The sequence below is a fragment of the Oncorhynchus masou genome, chromosome 28, assembly GCF_036934945.1.
Source record: "Oncorhynchus masou masou isolate Uvic2021 chromosome 28, UVic_Omas_1.1, whole genome shotgun sequence".
Lineage (NCBI taxonomy): Eukaryota > Metazoa > Chordata > Actinopteri > Salmoniformes > Salmonidae > Oncorhynchus > Oncorhynchus masou.
Genome location: NC_088239.1, coordinates 54,656,462 through 54,671,487, shown reverse-complemented (window position 1 = coordinate 54,671,487; position 15,026 = coordinate 54,656,462). Strand labels below are relative to the sequence as shown.

Below are 15,026 nucleotides of genomic sequence, written 5' to 3'. Positions count from 1 at the left end.
GCAGAGGTTAGATAGAAGGGTGAAAGAGCAGAGGTTAGATAGAAGGGTGAAGAGGCAGAGGTTAGATAGAAGGGTAAAGAAGCAGAGGTTAGATAGAAGGGTGAAGAGTCAGAGGTTAGATAGAAGGGTGAAGAGGCAGAGGTTAGATAGAGGGGTGAAGAGGCAGAGGTTAGATAGAAGGGTGAAGAGGCAGAGGTTAGATAGAAGGGTGAAGAGGCAGAGGTTAGATAGAAGGGTGAAGAGGAAGAGGTTAGATAGAAGGGTGAAGAGGAAGAGGTTAGATAGAAGGGTGAAGAGGCAGAGGTTTGATAGAAGGGTGAAGAGGCAGAGGTTAGATAGAAGGGTGAAGAGGCAGAGGTTAGATAGAAGGGTGAAGAGGCAGAGGTTAGATAGAAGGGTGAAGAGGCAGAGGTTAGATAGAAGGGTGAAGAGGAAGAGGTTAGATAGAAGGGTGAAGAGGCAGAGGTTAGATAGAAGGGTGAAGAGTCAGAGGTTAGATAGAAGGGTGAAGAGGCAGAGGTTTGATAGAAGGGTGAAGAGGCAGAGGTTAGATAGAAGGGTGAAGAGGCAGAGGTTAGATAGAAGGGTGAAGAGGCAGAGGTTAGTTAGAAGGGTAAAGAAGCAGAGGTTAGATAGAAGGGTGAAGAGAGCATAGTGAGAGACAGAGAAGGGGGGGTTAAATAAAAAGAGAGTGATTTACATGATCTGGTTCTCATATTTAGTTCATCTCACTGTGTTGGTGTCACTATATTAAGGCTTAATTCATATTCATGCCCATAACCCAATATTACCCAGTCAGGCATGAACAGGAAAGACATGGCACTGAAAGGCAGGGTAATGCTCTATTCCAGCCTCATCATTTCTCCCCTCTGTCAATGGGTGAGGCCAGGGCACCATATGGGGGCACGCCCCAGCCCTGCAGCTAGCTTTGGTGGGTGGTGTGCCAACCCGTGGATCTGGAATGACAAAGCACCCTATATCAAAGGCCTTAACCAAGTGATGGGACAAAAGTCACCTAGTACACTATTCTCTACAGTAGCCATTTCCATGCAGATTTCCAGTCTCAGTCCAAAGTGCATTATGAGTGCCTGGTAAGTGTCTGTGTAATAGAGTATAGCCTATGTTAGAGGCAGCATGGCATGTCTGCTCATTACATGGGTCTTTAGCCACACGGAAAGCAACACTTCAGCATTCAGACTCCCCACAGTATTTTAAAAGGCTGACAGATGCAAGCCTATACATATTCATGTACTGAAAGGGACAATGGGGCAGCCATAACGTCCATTCACCATCGGAGTGTATGGCTTACCATATCGGTCAGGTATTCATTCCTCTGGGTGCTTGAGCCACGCCATGGTCCTTAGACTGGTGCTTGGTCCTAACCCGCTTCACACTAGCACTTAGCCTGAGCTCCACCTGCCTTTGAAGCACCCTAGACTCCCATTGAAGTTAAACACTTTCATTATGCAGTTTAGAGCGGAGAGCGGAGGTGTATAATGATGGAGAGAGGGGAGAAGGGAGAGAGTAGAGAGAGGAGGTGTATAAAGATGGAGGGAGGGGAGAAGGGAGTGAGAGTGAAGAGAGGAGGTGTATAATGATGGAGGGAGGGGAGAAGGGAGTGAGTAGAGAGAGGAGGTGTATAATGGAGGGAGGGGTGAAGGGAGAGAGTAGAGAGAGGAGGTGTATAATGGAGGGAGGGGAGAAGGGAGAGAGTAGAGAGAGGAGGTGTATAATGTTGGAAGGAGGGGAGAAGGGAGAGAGTAGAGAGAGGAGGTGTATAATGATGGAGGGATGGGAGAAGGGAGAGAGTAGAGAGAGGAGGTGTATAATGATGGAGGGAGGGGAGAAGGGAGAGAGTAGAGAGAGGAGGTGTATAATGATGAAGGGAGTGAGAGTGGATAGAGGAGGTGTATAATGATGGAGTGAGGGGAGAAGGGAGAGTGTAGAGAGAGGAGGTGTATAATGATGGAGTGAGGGGAGAAGGGAGTGAGAGTGGAGAGAGGAGGTGTATAATGATGGAGGGAGGGGAGAAGGGAGTGAGTAGAGAGAGGAGGTGTATAATGGAGGGAGGGGAGAAGGGAGATAGTAGAGAGAGGAGGAGTATAATGGTGGAGGGAGGGGAGAAGGGAGTGAGAAGCGAGAGAGGATGTGTATAATGATGGAGGGAGGGGAGAAGGGAGTGAGAGTGTATAGAGGAGGTGTATAATGGTGGAGGGAGGGGAGAAGGGAGAGAGTAGAGAGAGGAGGTGTATAATGATGGAGAGAGGAGAGAAGGGAGAGAGTAGAGCGAGGAGGTGTATAATGATGGAGCGAGGGGAGAAGGGAGAGAGTAGAGAGAGGAGGTGTATAATGATGGAGGGAGGGGAGAAGGGAGAGAGTAGAGAGAGGAGGTGTATAATGATGGAGGGATGGGAGAAGGGAGAGAGTAGAGAGAGGAGGGGTTTAATGATGGAGGGAGGGGAGAAGGGAGAGAGTAGAGAGAGGAGGTGTATAATGATGGAGGGAGGGGAGAAGGGAGAGAGTAGAGAGAGGAGGTGTATAATGATGGAGGGAGGGGAGAAGGGAGAGAGTAGAGAGAGGAGGTGTATAATGATGGAGGGAGGGGAGAAGCGAGAGAGTAGAGAGAGGAGGGGTATAACTGTTTCCTCTGTCTCTGGCGGGGGACAGCTGGCATCGCCATGGCCATGGAGGCACAAACACACCCAGGAGTGCATAATGATGCGTGGAAGCAGAATTTTGGCGGTTAGGAGGGGTTGGGACGGGCTCCATCATATGTTTGTATTAGCCTTGGAGGAGCCTCCAGCACGCCATCTCAAAGCCCGACAAACAGCCACCCATAAGCCCACTCACATGTGACTCACGACCAGCATTAAATCAGTTTAAATACAGGCACGCATTTAACCTTGTTACACCAAACTGATTTCACCAGAGGAGAGAGAGGGAGAGGTAGAGAAAGAGAGAGGGCAAGCGTGAGATAGAGAGGGAGAGGTAGAGAAAGAGAGAGAGCAAGCGTGAGATAGAGAGGGAGAGGTAGAGAAAGAGAGAGAGCAAGCGTGAGATAGAGAGGGAGAGGTAGAGAAAGAGAGAGCAAGCGTGAGATAGAGAGGGAGAGGTAGAGAAAGAGAGAGCAAGCGTGAGATAGAGAGGGAGAGGTAGAGAAAGAGAGAGAGCAAGCGTGAGATAGAGAGAGAGAGGTAGAGAAAGAGAGAGAGCAAGCGTGAGATTGAGAGGTTGAGAAAGAGAGAGAGCAAGCGTGAGATAGAGAGAGAGAGGGAGAGGTGGAGAAAGAGAAAGAGCAAGTGTGAGATAGAGAGAGGGAGAGGAAACATGGGGGGGGTCTGATCAGAGTAAAGTGTCCCCCGTCCGTGACTGTGCGGGGGCATTTGGCACCACATGTCTCTGGATGTCATCATTAACATGGTGGCCTGCATTATGCTCACACACAATCCTGTGTGTGGCTGTGCATGACGATGTTGCTAAGAAACACCACATTGCTCTCCTCGCTCGTCAACACATTAAGTTTAACATCTATTCACCAGATTTAGGCGGAGCAGACGGGCCTGTCTTACTGACTGAGTGAGGAGATGCTGACTGTGTTGCCGACTGTGTTGTAGACTTTGTGTCTGACTATGACTGTGTCATTGACTGTGTTCTCTCTCTACTGTGTGTTCCAGGTGATCTCAGCCCTGTCCAGGATCTCCCACCACAGCATCGCACAGATCAAGGGGATCAGGTATGTCTTCTCTCCTCCCATTGCCCATTTGAGAAAGAGGAACATTGAATATGTTCACTGTATTGCTCAATCAGACACGGTTGTTTAATTCTGGTAACAGGTTAGATCTCGGCCCACTCCTACTTATACCACGGCCTCTATTGATAACCCCTTCTGGAATGACCACATGGAAGTCCAGTATCAGATGGATCAGATCACATCTAAACTCTACCTCATATCTCTTTGTGGCACGTCAAAGGAAATAGCTCACACTAGTTTATTGGGCGCTGCGAAACAGCTTTCTGATTTCTCTTTATTTGTTCAATCTGTTCTCCCTGCTCGCTGGCTCCACAAATAAAGCAGTTTCATCCTGGCGGGCTGGGTAATGAGTTAATGGAGCGTGTGCATTAGGCCCCATGCCAGACCAGGGAACACAGAGACGGGGTCTGGCCATTAATAAATACTACACAGCTTGGTGAGAGGTGGCTAAGTCACTTCTGTCCTGTCTGGCCAACCCAGTGTGGTGAAAACAAATCACAGCCTGTTTGGTTCCTTTACGTTGTTGTCAATTAGCAGACACTCTTATCCAGAGCGATTTACAGTAGTGAGTGCATTTTATTAGATTTTTTTGTACTGGTCCCCTGTGGGAATCGAACACACAACCCTGGTGTTGCAAGCGGCATGTTCTACCAACTACCGACAGACCTCCAGAGTTCCAGTTGGGGAAAATGTAATTTAATCCAAAACACCCTGGCATGTACAGTACCAGTCAAAACACCCTGGCATGTACAGTACCAGTCAAAACACCCTGGCATGTACAGTACCAGTCAAAACACCCTGGCATGTACAGTACCAGTCAAAACACCCTGGCATGTACAGTACCAGTCAAAACACCCTGGCATGTACAGTACCAGTCAAAACACCCTGGCATGTACAGTACCAGTCAAAACACCCTGGCATGAACAGTACCAGTCAAAACACCCTGGCATGTACAGTACCAGTCAAAACACACGGGCATGTACAGTACCAGTCAAAACACACGGGTATGTACAGTACCAGTCAAAACACCCTGGCATGTACAGTACCAGTCAAAACACCCTGGCATGTACAGTACCAGTCAGAACACCCTGGCGTGTACAGTACCAGTCAAAACACCCTGGCATGTACAGTACCAGTCAAAACACCCTGGCATGTACAGTACTAGTCAAAACACCCTGGCACCTACTCATTCAAGGGTTTTTCTTTCTTTATACTATTTTCTACATTGCAGAATAGTAGTGAAGACACTATGAAATAACACATGTGGAATCATGTTGTAACCAAAAAAGTGTTCAACAAATTATCAAAGTAGCCACCCTTTACCTTGATGACAGCTTTGCACACTCTTGGCATTCTCTCAACCAGCTTCACCTGGAATGCTCATCCCAGACTCGTACTGCTGTACATTTACAGTACATTAACCATGTGCAGTCAGATCATGAATAATATATCTTTCAATCATCCACCATGTCACTGATTCTCTCTCACACCAACATAGGAAGCATGCCAAGAGGCACATGACCAACACATGGCATGATCTAGGACACATGAAGGTACATGTCTGTCCTTGCAGAGGGTTCAGTGTATATCAGTTGTTAAACACCTACCACACACTCTGGTCTCTCGATTCCTCCTGTCCTTCCCCTACTGCCTGGGATAAAGGCGACTGAGGTCCCTCTGCCCCTGTAATTTTACAGAGACCTGTCAGTCCTCTTCAGTCTCACCCCCATGCCCCCTGTCACTAAACACAGACGTGTCCCTCTCTCACCCCAGAGACACTCAGCAGTTAAAAACACTCCTCCTGTTCTCTCTCTCTCTGCTCCTCTGGCTCTCTCTCTGTTTCTCTCTCTCTCTGTTCCTCTCTCTCTCTCTGTCTCTCTCTTCCTCTCCCTCTCTCTGTTTCTCTGTGTTTCTCTCTCTCTCTCTCTCTGTTCCTCTCCCTCTATTTGTTTCTCTCTCTCTGTACTGCTCTCTCTCTCTCTGTTTCTCTCTCTCTCTCTCTCTGCTCCTTTCTCTCTCTCTCTCTCTGTTTCTCTCTCTCTGTTCCTCTCTCTCTGTTTCTCTCTCTCTCTCTCTGTTCCTCTCTCTCTCTGTTTCTCTCTCTCTCTGTTCCTCTCCCTGTCTCTGTTTCTCTCGCTGTGTTTCTCTCTCTCTCTCTCTGTTCCTCTCCCTTTCTCTGTTTCTCTCTCTCTGTACCGCTCTCTCTCTCTCTGTTTCTCTCTCTCTCTGCTCCTCTCTCTCTCTCTCTCTCTGCTCCTCTCTCTCTCTCTCTCTCTGCTCCTCTCTCTCTCTATCTCTCTGTTTCTCTCTCTCTCTGTTCCTCTCTCTCTCTCTGTGTTTCTCTCTCTCTCTGTTCCTCTCTCTCTCTCTGTTCCTCTCTCTCTCTCTGTTCCTCTCTCTGTTTCTCTCTCTGTTCCTCGCTCTCTGTTTCTCTCTCTCTGATCCTCTGTCTCTCTCTGTTTCTCTCTTTCTCTGTTCCTCTCTCTCTCATTCTCTTCCTCTCTTTCTCTCTGTTCCCCTCTCTCTCTCTGTTCCTCTCTCTCTCTGTTACAGTAAACATTACACATACAGAAGTTTCAAAACAAGAAAGACATTACAAATGTCATATATATATACAGTGTTTTAACAATGTACAAATGGTTAAAGGACACAAGATGAAATAAATAAGCATCGCTCTTTGTTCCTCTCTCTCTCTGTTCCCCTCTCTCTCTGTTCCTCTCACTCTCTCTGTTCCTCTCTCTCTGTTTCTCTCTCTCTCTGTTCTTCTCTCTCTGTTTCTCTCTCTCTCTGTTTCTCTCTCTCTCTGTTTCTCTCTCTCTCTCTGTTCCTCTCTCTCTCAGTTTCTCTTTCTCACGGTTCCTCTCTCAATCTCTCTCTCTGTTTCTCTCTCTCTCTGTTTCTCTCTCTCCATGTTCCTCTCTCAATCTCTCTCTCTGTTTCTCTCTCTCTCTGTGTTCCTCTCTCTCTCTGTTCTTCTCTCTCTCTCTGTTTCTCTCTCTCTGTGTTCCTCTCTCAATCTCTCTCTGTTTCTCTCTCTCTCTTTGTTTCTCTCTCTCTCTCTGTTCCTCTCTCAATCTCACTCTATGTTTTTCTCTCTCTCAGTGTTCCTCTCTCTCTCTGTTCTTCTCTCTCTGTTCCTGCCTGTGAGTTTGATCTGTGGATAATTGTTCCGGAGGCGTGTTCATTGACTTGCTGTTGAAGTCCATTGATTGGTTCTTTGATGCCTGTTGGCCGTAATGATTCTATGATCAGGCCTGTGTGTCTCTGTCACTGTCGGCCCTGAGCCCCAGCTTTACCGTAAGCCTCTCTCCACCCTGCAAACCCAGAAACACTCAGCACCTGGAACACTCACTGTCTAAGCCCTGTCTCCATGAGAAATCCATGAAAAGTTTCCATCAAAAAGTGATGAATAGAGGTTAGGAATAATGGCCCTCTGTCTTTACGTCCTGTTCCTCATCTATAGGCTGAGAGCTCTCCTGGTATTCCTCATCTATAGGCTGAGAGCTCTCCTGGTATTCCTCATCTATAAGCTGAGAGCTCTCCTGGTATTCCTCATCTATAGGCTGAGAGCTCTCCTGGTATTCCTCATCTATAGGCTGAGAGCTCTCCTGGTATTCCTCATCTATAAGCTGAGAGCTCTCCTGGTATTCCTCATCTATAGGCTGAGAGTTCTCCTGGTATTCCTCATCTATAGGCTGAGAGCTCTCCTGGTATTCCTCATCTATAGGCTGAGAGCTCTCCTGGTATTCCTCATCTATAGGCTGAGAGCTCTCCTGGTATTCCTCATCTATAAGCTGAGAGCTCTCCTGGTATTCCTCATCTATAGGCTGAGAGCTCTCCTGGTATTCCTCATCTATAAGCTGAGAGCTCTCCTGGTATTCCTCATCTATAGGCTGAGAGCTCTCCTGGTATTCCTCATCTATAGGCTGAGAGCTCTCCTGGTATTCCTCATCTATAGGCTGAGAGCTCTCCTGGTATTCCTCATCTATAGGCTGAGAGCTCTCCTGGTATTCCTCATCTATAGGCTGAGAGCTCTCCTGGTATTCCTCATCTATAAGCTGAGAGCTCTCCTGGTATTCCTCATCTATAGGCTGAGAGCTCTCCTGGTATTCCTCATCTATAGGCTGAGAGCTCTCCTGGTATTCCTCATCTATAGGCTGAGAGCTCTCCTGGTATTCCTCATCTATAGGCTGAGAGCTCTCCTGGTATTCCTCATCTATAGGCTGAGAGCTCTCCTGGTATTCCTCATCTATAGGCTGAGAGCTCTCCTGGTATTCCTCATCTATAGGCTGAGAGGTCTCCTGGTATTCCTCATCTATAGGCTGAGAGCTCTCCTGGTATTCCTCATCTATAGGCTGAGAGTTCTCCTGGTATTCCTCATCTATAGGCTGAGAGCTCTCCTGGTATTCCTCATCTATAGGCTGAGAGTTCTCCTGGTATTCCTCATCTATAGGCTGAGAGCTCTCCTGGTATTCCTCATCTATAGGCTGAGAGCTCTCCTGGTATTCCTCATCTATAGGCTGAGAGCTCTCCTGGTATTCCTCATCTATAGGCTGAGAGCTCTCCTGGTATTCCTCATCTATAGGCTGAGAGCTCTCCTGGTATTCCTCATCTATAGGCTGAGAGCTCTCCTGGTATTCCTCATCTATAGGCTGAGAGCTCTCCTGGTATTCCTCATCTATAGGCTGAGAGCTCTCCTGGTATTCCTCATCTATAGGCTGAGAGCTCTCCTGGTATTCCTCATCTATAGGCTGAGAGCTCTCCTGGTATTCCTCATCTATAGGCTGAGAGCTCTCCTGGTATTCCTCATCTATAGGCTGAGAGCTCTCCTGGTATTCCTCATCTATAGGCTGAGAGCTCTCCTGGTATTCCTCATCTATAGGCTGAGAGCTCTCCTGGTATTCCTCATCTATAGGCTGAGAGCTCTCCTGGTATTCCTCATCTATAGGCTGAGAGCTCTCCTGGTATTCCTCATCTATAGGCTGAGAGCTCTCCTGGTATTCCTCATCTATAGGCTGAGAGCTCTCCTGGTATTCCTCATCTATAGGCTGAGAGCTCTCCTGGTATTCCTCATCTATAGGCTGAGAGCTCTCCTGGTATTCCTCATCTATAGGCTGAGAGCTCTCCTGGTATTCCTCATCTATAGGCTGAGAGCTCTCCTGGTATTCCTCATCTATAGGCTGAGAGCTCTCCTGGTATTCCTCATCTATAGGCTGAGAGCTCTCCTGGTATTCCTCATCTATAGGCTGAGAGCTCTCCTGGTATTCCTCATCTATAGGCTGAGAGCTCTCCTGGTATTCCTCATCTATAGGCTGAGAGCTCTCCTGGTATTCCTCATCTATAGGCTGAGAGCTCTCCTGGTATTCCTCATCTATAGGCTGAGAGCTCTCCTGGTATTCCTCATCTATAGGCTGAGAGCTCTCCTGGTATTCCTCATCTATAGGCTGAGAGCTCTCCTGGTATTCCTCATCTATAGGCTGAGAGCTCTCCTGGTATTATGAAACTCATAGCAGGACCTTGATCTCTCCCTGTTCTCTCTCCTGATAGTTAAATAGTCAAATCAATCTCCCTCCCTCCTTCTCCTCGTGATAACTATCCTCAGCGAATCCAAAACCACCTCTTAGTTGACAGTAGTACGACTTACACTTCTCCTTAAGTGTTCTAATTCACCCCTGTGTCGGTGTGTGTGTGTGTGACTGTGTTCCCTCAGTGTGTCAGAGTGCTGTAGTGTGCGTGAGAGCAGAGCTCCACAGTGAGAAAGAGGGCAGCAGACACAGAGGCTGCAACACAGCAGGAGAGAGACTGCAGGCGGGGAAGTGTCAGCATGCTCTCTCTCTTCCACTCATCCCTCTCACCCTCATCCCAGGCTGGGGCATTAGGCATGCTAATGCCCACTTAGGACAGTGTGTGTGACAAAAGACACGTTAGCCACTCATATACATTACACGTCACACAATACACACAGTATACATGTATACACCCTCAACTATGCTCTACATGTAGATTGCAAATTCGCATCCTAATTCACAGATTACTCACATAACACACATAATCAGGCATACTTTACACACAGTAAATATGAATGAGTCATGCAAAGCTAAATGAAGGGAAAGTCAGATGGACGTTTATCAGGGTTGCTGGGTGGACTACCACAAGATGGGGCCTGATAGAACGTACTGCCTCAACTACACTGAACTGTTTCTCTGCTTTGGGCCATTGGGTCCTGCTAGAAGTTACTTATCTGCCTACTGCGACTACAGTCACACCTAACAACTGCGTAGTTCCTCATAGTAGTTCCTCATAGTGCGTAGTTCCTCATAATAACTTCCTCATAGTTAATTGCTGATAGCGGTTCAACAGCTGCTCTGTCCTCAACACGTGTGCCATTGATTACCTTTACCCAACCGTTTGGTTGTGTGCGCATTGAAAAAGCACTTTAACCTAATCGCGGTCTTGGTCAGTTGACAGGAGAAGGGAGTCAATGGGTACTGCAGACTGGAATTAGTTCAGAGTCATCCATTGGTAGTCTGGAAATAAACAGTCAAAACCTCTACTGCTTGATTATATCTGAACACTGAAACAGGGAGAGGGAGGGAGAGAGAGAGCGATGTTGAGAAAGAGAGGTTGAGGAGGACGGAGAGAGAGAGAGAGAGAGCGATGTTGAGAAAGAGAGGTTGAGAAAGACAGGGACAGCAGTTGAGAGAGAGCGGTTGAGGAAGAGAGAGAGAGCGAGGTTGAGAAAGGAGGAAGATAGGGAGCACAACAGAAAGAACTGATTGGAAAGAAAGAAGGAGAGCGAGGGCTGCCAGGTGACCTTTTCCAGGACAGCCAGCTGAGCTCTGTGATGTATTGTGTTCCTTATCCTGATGTTAGTGTGACAAGTTAGTCCCTCATAGTGACCACACAAAACATGTCCCGAGTGATTGTTTTGTAAACAATGCATTGAATACATTGTATTCAGCTAAACATAGATACAGGAGATATGATTTTGTGCCACCTGGAAGATCTTGGAGTCATCAGCCTGGTGAATCATGACAGCATCAATGAGCAGCCAGTGGTGTTGTTTATTTTAGATGGAAACCTGGGGATATGGTTTGATTGGCCATCTGGTAATTGAATTGACTGATTCTGTTAAACTCCCTTTGGGGTTCCATAGATGTGAGTCCAAGTGACAGAATGAACTGGTTAACTGAAAAGCACAAATTCAGTTAGATAAGAGGCGTGACACAAGAGGACAGATTTAATAAAAACAATTAGTTGAAAAGTGTCATATTCCAGGATAATTGAAAATGGCCAACAGTGTTTACTTAGTGCCTGTACTAATGCTGCTATCAGCACAACTAAATAACTGAATTAACAGAACGCACAGTGGATGTCTCTAGGTGAACATGCGGTAATAGGAGATGTGACTGTCAGGGTTTAGTCAGTGCACTATCCACCTGATTATCTCCCACCCACTTCAGACTGAGCCCTAGGTACTTACACACTCTCTCTCTCTCTCTGTCTGTCTCTCTCTCTCTCCTGAACCCACCCACTTTACCCCCCTCCTCTACATCTCTTTTTTTACATTTTTACCTCTGGTGCCCCTGTGTTGATGTAACCTCGTCCCCAGGCTCCAATTGCTGCCGCATCAACAGAGAGAGCCAGCTGGTGGGCGAGATTAGTGTTGATGTAATCAGCTGTGAGATGGGGGTCTGTACGTTTCCTTTATAGGGGCTAGCAGCCTGCTCTGTGAGGAGTGGGTGTCAGCAGCACATACAGTACAGGAAGGAATGGTGTTCCTACCATACACACACACACATACTCACGCACACACTTTCTTTCACAATCTCCCTTTCTCTTTTTCTCACTCCACTTTTCTATGAGTGATGCAGAACCTTTGTGTGGTCTGTGAATTAAGGGGGTTGATATTGTATATGGACATGGATGAGTGTGCGTGCGCGTGTGTGTTTGCGAGTCTGTGTGTGTGTGCCAAGGTTATTATAGTTTTGTGATTTTCTATTAGTGTTTATTACGATTCGCTTGAACATTTTATTTGAAATTCAGTTTAGTTTTCCGACTTGACTCACAATTTTTTTTTAGTTTCTGTTTGATATAAACATTTCTATTTCATTTTTATTTCTATTTATTTCTGTTTTAGTTTCAGTGTTAGGGACAGAAAGTAGCCTAGAAGCCATGTACTGTATGCATTGTAGGTCTATAGCAGGGGTACTCCAGTACTCTTTGAGATGGTCCTGTCACAACTTTCCTAGGTAGCAAAGGTCCGGATGGATATTGTCATTTATAACAAACCCCCACCTTGCGACCCCAAACTGTTCAAACTGTTCACCCTTCTTGTTGGAAGAAATACAATTGAACCATTTTAAAGGGAATGTCCTGTAATTCTACACATTTTCCACATCTTATGTGTATTCATATGATACCAGGAGTCCAATCCTGACCGAATTCCAAAAGTCAAATAATAGATGTCTCACCTTGTCTTTCTCTTGTAATTATTTGTACGTGCTCTTGGTGATGAACTTTGTTGGGCTTTTCCCTTGTATCTCTGTTCCCACAGGCTGCCATCTTCTGACTCTACAGTACATTTCCTTTTGTCCTTTCCACTCAAATGAATCCCATACGGGGCTTTGCCTTTCGCGACTGACCACTGCTGGTGTCGGGTTTACTGCCACCATTGTCCATGCCTATGGTTCACACTCATGCGTCACGCTTGCCCTTGGATTTCTTCCCTGTTAACTACTGATAGCTAGTGATGGTGATGCACAAGCTAGGCCTATTTGAAACATCGCTATCTACTGGCACCATTTACCTGCAAGATTCAGATTCTCGAAAACCCCATTAGAAAAAAAGCTTATTTAATTAAAAAAAAAGACAATTCGATTTTTGCCCAAAGTATTTTTCTTTTTTAAAATAAACAATATATGATGGTTTTTATTTTATTTAAATCAGTTTTGCAGGCAAAGATAAAAGTGTCTGTCTATTGTTTGTTTTTCAAATGTTTTTCTTAGTGTTAGTGTGTGTGTGTGTGTGTGTGTGTGTGTGTGTGTGTGTGTGTGTGTGTGTGTGTGTGTGTGTGTGTGTGTGTGTGTGTGTGTGTGTGTGTGTGTGTGTGTGTGTGTGTGTGGTATTAATGGCTGTAGGACAGGGCGTCACATGTTTTGAAGTCACGTTATCCATGGTCAATACTCCAGTGTCCCATACATTACAGATAGATCCATTGCACTGTATTTGATTGCTCCGCAACTTCTTAAATAGTTTCCCGGCTTAAACATGGCACGATGCCGGCAATCATCATAGACCTAGTCATCCAAAACAGAATAACATCAGTGCATGGCGGAGGCAGAAATGACAAATACCAGGCATTTGTAAACTTGAAACAAACGTGATAAAAAATGTGTTGTGTGTGGAGGGCACATTATCACACAACAGTAAAGACTACATTACCCACGCATGGTAGCACATAGATACTTGTGGTGCTAACTGCCCCAATAGATTTACTAGACATATTCAGAGAAATGGTTCATGGCATGTAAGCATTCGGACATTTAGCATTGTGTTAGCGTTTCAAACATTTCATTAGCTATCATCCATATGAAATGAATACATTTTTTCTCACAACTGAACGATGTAGCATGTTCTAAAATGCAGCTGGTATACAATCTGGAACTCTTAATATCTCACCATCGCTTAATTCACCCAATATGCTTTTTCACCTTTAGGCTCTGTTAAAGTTGCAGATGAAGTATCTTGATGAAATTCCAGGAGAAAAAGATTGAGAAATCCACCTATTTATTTAAGTGGCTAATTGATTCGTCATCCATTTGAACATTCTAGCATTCCCTGGAGGGCTCTAACTCAGTTAGAGAGAAAGGACTTGGAAAAGGGCTCAATCTTATGGGTTTGAGTCATACTTTATGGTTTAAGTAAATCTCAAATTACACCTTATTTCCCATACAGGGGTTAAAACAGGAAATTGTGTAATTTGAGAAATAGCCTTTGTGGGATACTAAGCTACAGTATTCCAGTCAGCCTTGCACAGACTGTTTGACTTTGTGTGTTCTATGTTGATGGCTGATTTGTATCTATGGGGGAACAGTGGAGCTCATGAATAAATGAGACTGTTGTATTATAGATGATGATGATGGCGTGAGATTGACAACTTGACTGATAGACACTCATCCCCTGCTGTTACCATATCTTACTGTGGCTAATTCTGTCTCTCTTTCTCCCTCCGTGTGTGTGTTTTAGGCCCTTTCCTTCAGAGGACACTGCTCTAAATGAGGATGACGTTTACCGGAGTCTTGAGGAGCTAGCAGAGTATGTAGCCAGCCCCCCTGCTGCACCCCTCATCACACACACACACACACACACACACACACACACACACACACACACACACACACACACACACACACACACACACACACACACACACACACACACACACACACACACACACACACACACACACACACACACACACACGGCATTCGGAAGTAGAAGCAGCAGCACAGCCGTAACCTTCCATACTGCCACCTTCCTCCGTCCTCCTGTTTACACAAACTCCCTGCCCTCCGTCACTCTGTCCGTTGCCATGGTGACACCAGTAGAACATTGGCTTCCTGCCTGCCACGTTGGCTCAGTGACTCTATGGCTGGCTGGCTGCATGGCTTGGGTGATGAGTGGGTGGGTGTGAAAGCCAGCTCAGGTCGAGGGAGCGGCAGAGGCAGGGAGGCTGGCCTGGGGTGGGGTGGGGTGGTAGGGTGGAGGCTGTGTTATGTGACAGCTCCCATTCCTCTGATTAATGGAGAATAATTAGGTGCTGCGCTGAGATAGGTGTCATTCATCACCCAGAGAAAGCGAGGAGGAATGGAGGGGGGGGATAACAGAGTGCCACCACTACTGCCTGCTGAATAGATTACTGAAGGAAAACGTGCAGAAGCATAGAGGAGTGAGGGCCAGGCAGGCTAATACTGGATTAAGGCTCAGCTTAGCCTCCAGCCCAACCCAACACTCGGGCCTTACTGGAAAAAGCAGCTCTGTTTCCAGACATAGAGAGAATAGTAAACACAAGGTGCTGGGCTGCATGTCATACAGTATAGCTTGGTTTAGGAAGGATCTTCCATAAGCACCCAATGCAAAGTTTCCATCCAACGACCTTAGTCAGATCAATGACAAAGCAATCTGAAAAGGTTGTTGGATAAGGCACGTAGAATGAGGCATTTGATTGTAATGCATCATTGTGGTGGTTCTGTGATGCCTTACCTACAGTTGT

General features: G+C 46.3%; 1 protein-coding gene across 5 annotated transcripts in view; it reads left to right on the top strand.

Annotated features, from left to right (window-relative positions):
- Positions 1–15,026, top strand: part of LOC135517920 (guanine nucleotide exchange factor VAV2-like) — a 242,752-nt gene that overhangs the window by 161,539 nt on the left and 66,187 nt on the right. For all 5 annotated transcript variants that reach the window (XM_064942631.1, XM_064942628.1, XM_064942630.1 and 2 more), the window contains exons 3-4: positions 3,675–3,733; positions 14,000–14,068. In XM_064942631.1, coding sequence (XP_064798703.1) covers positions 3,675–3,733; positions 14,000–14,068 — 128 coding nt within the window. The remainder of the gene's footprint in view (positions 1–3,674; positions 3,734–13,999; positions 14,069–15,026) is intronic.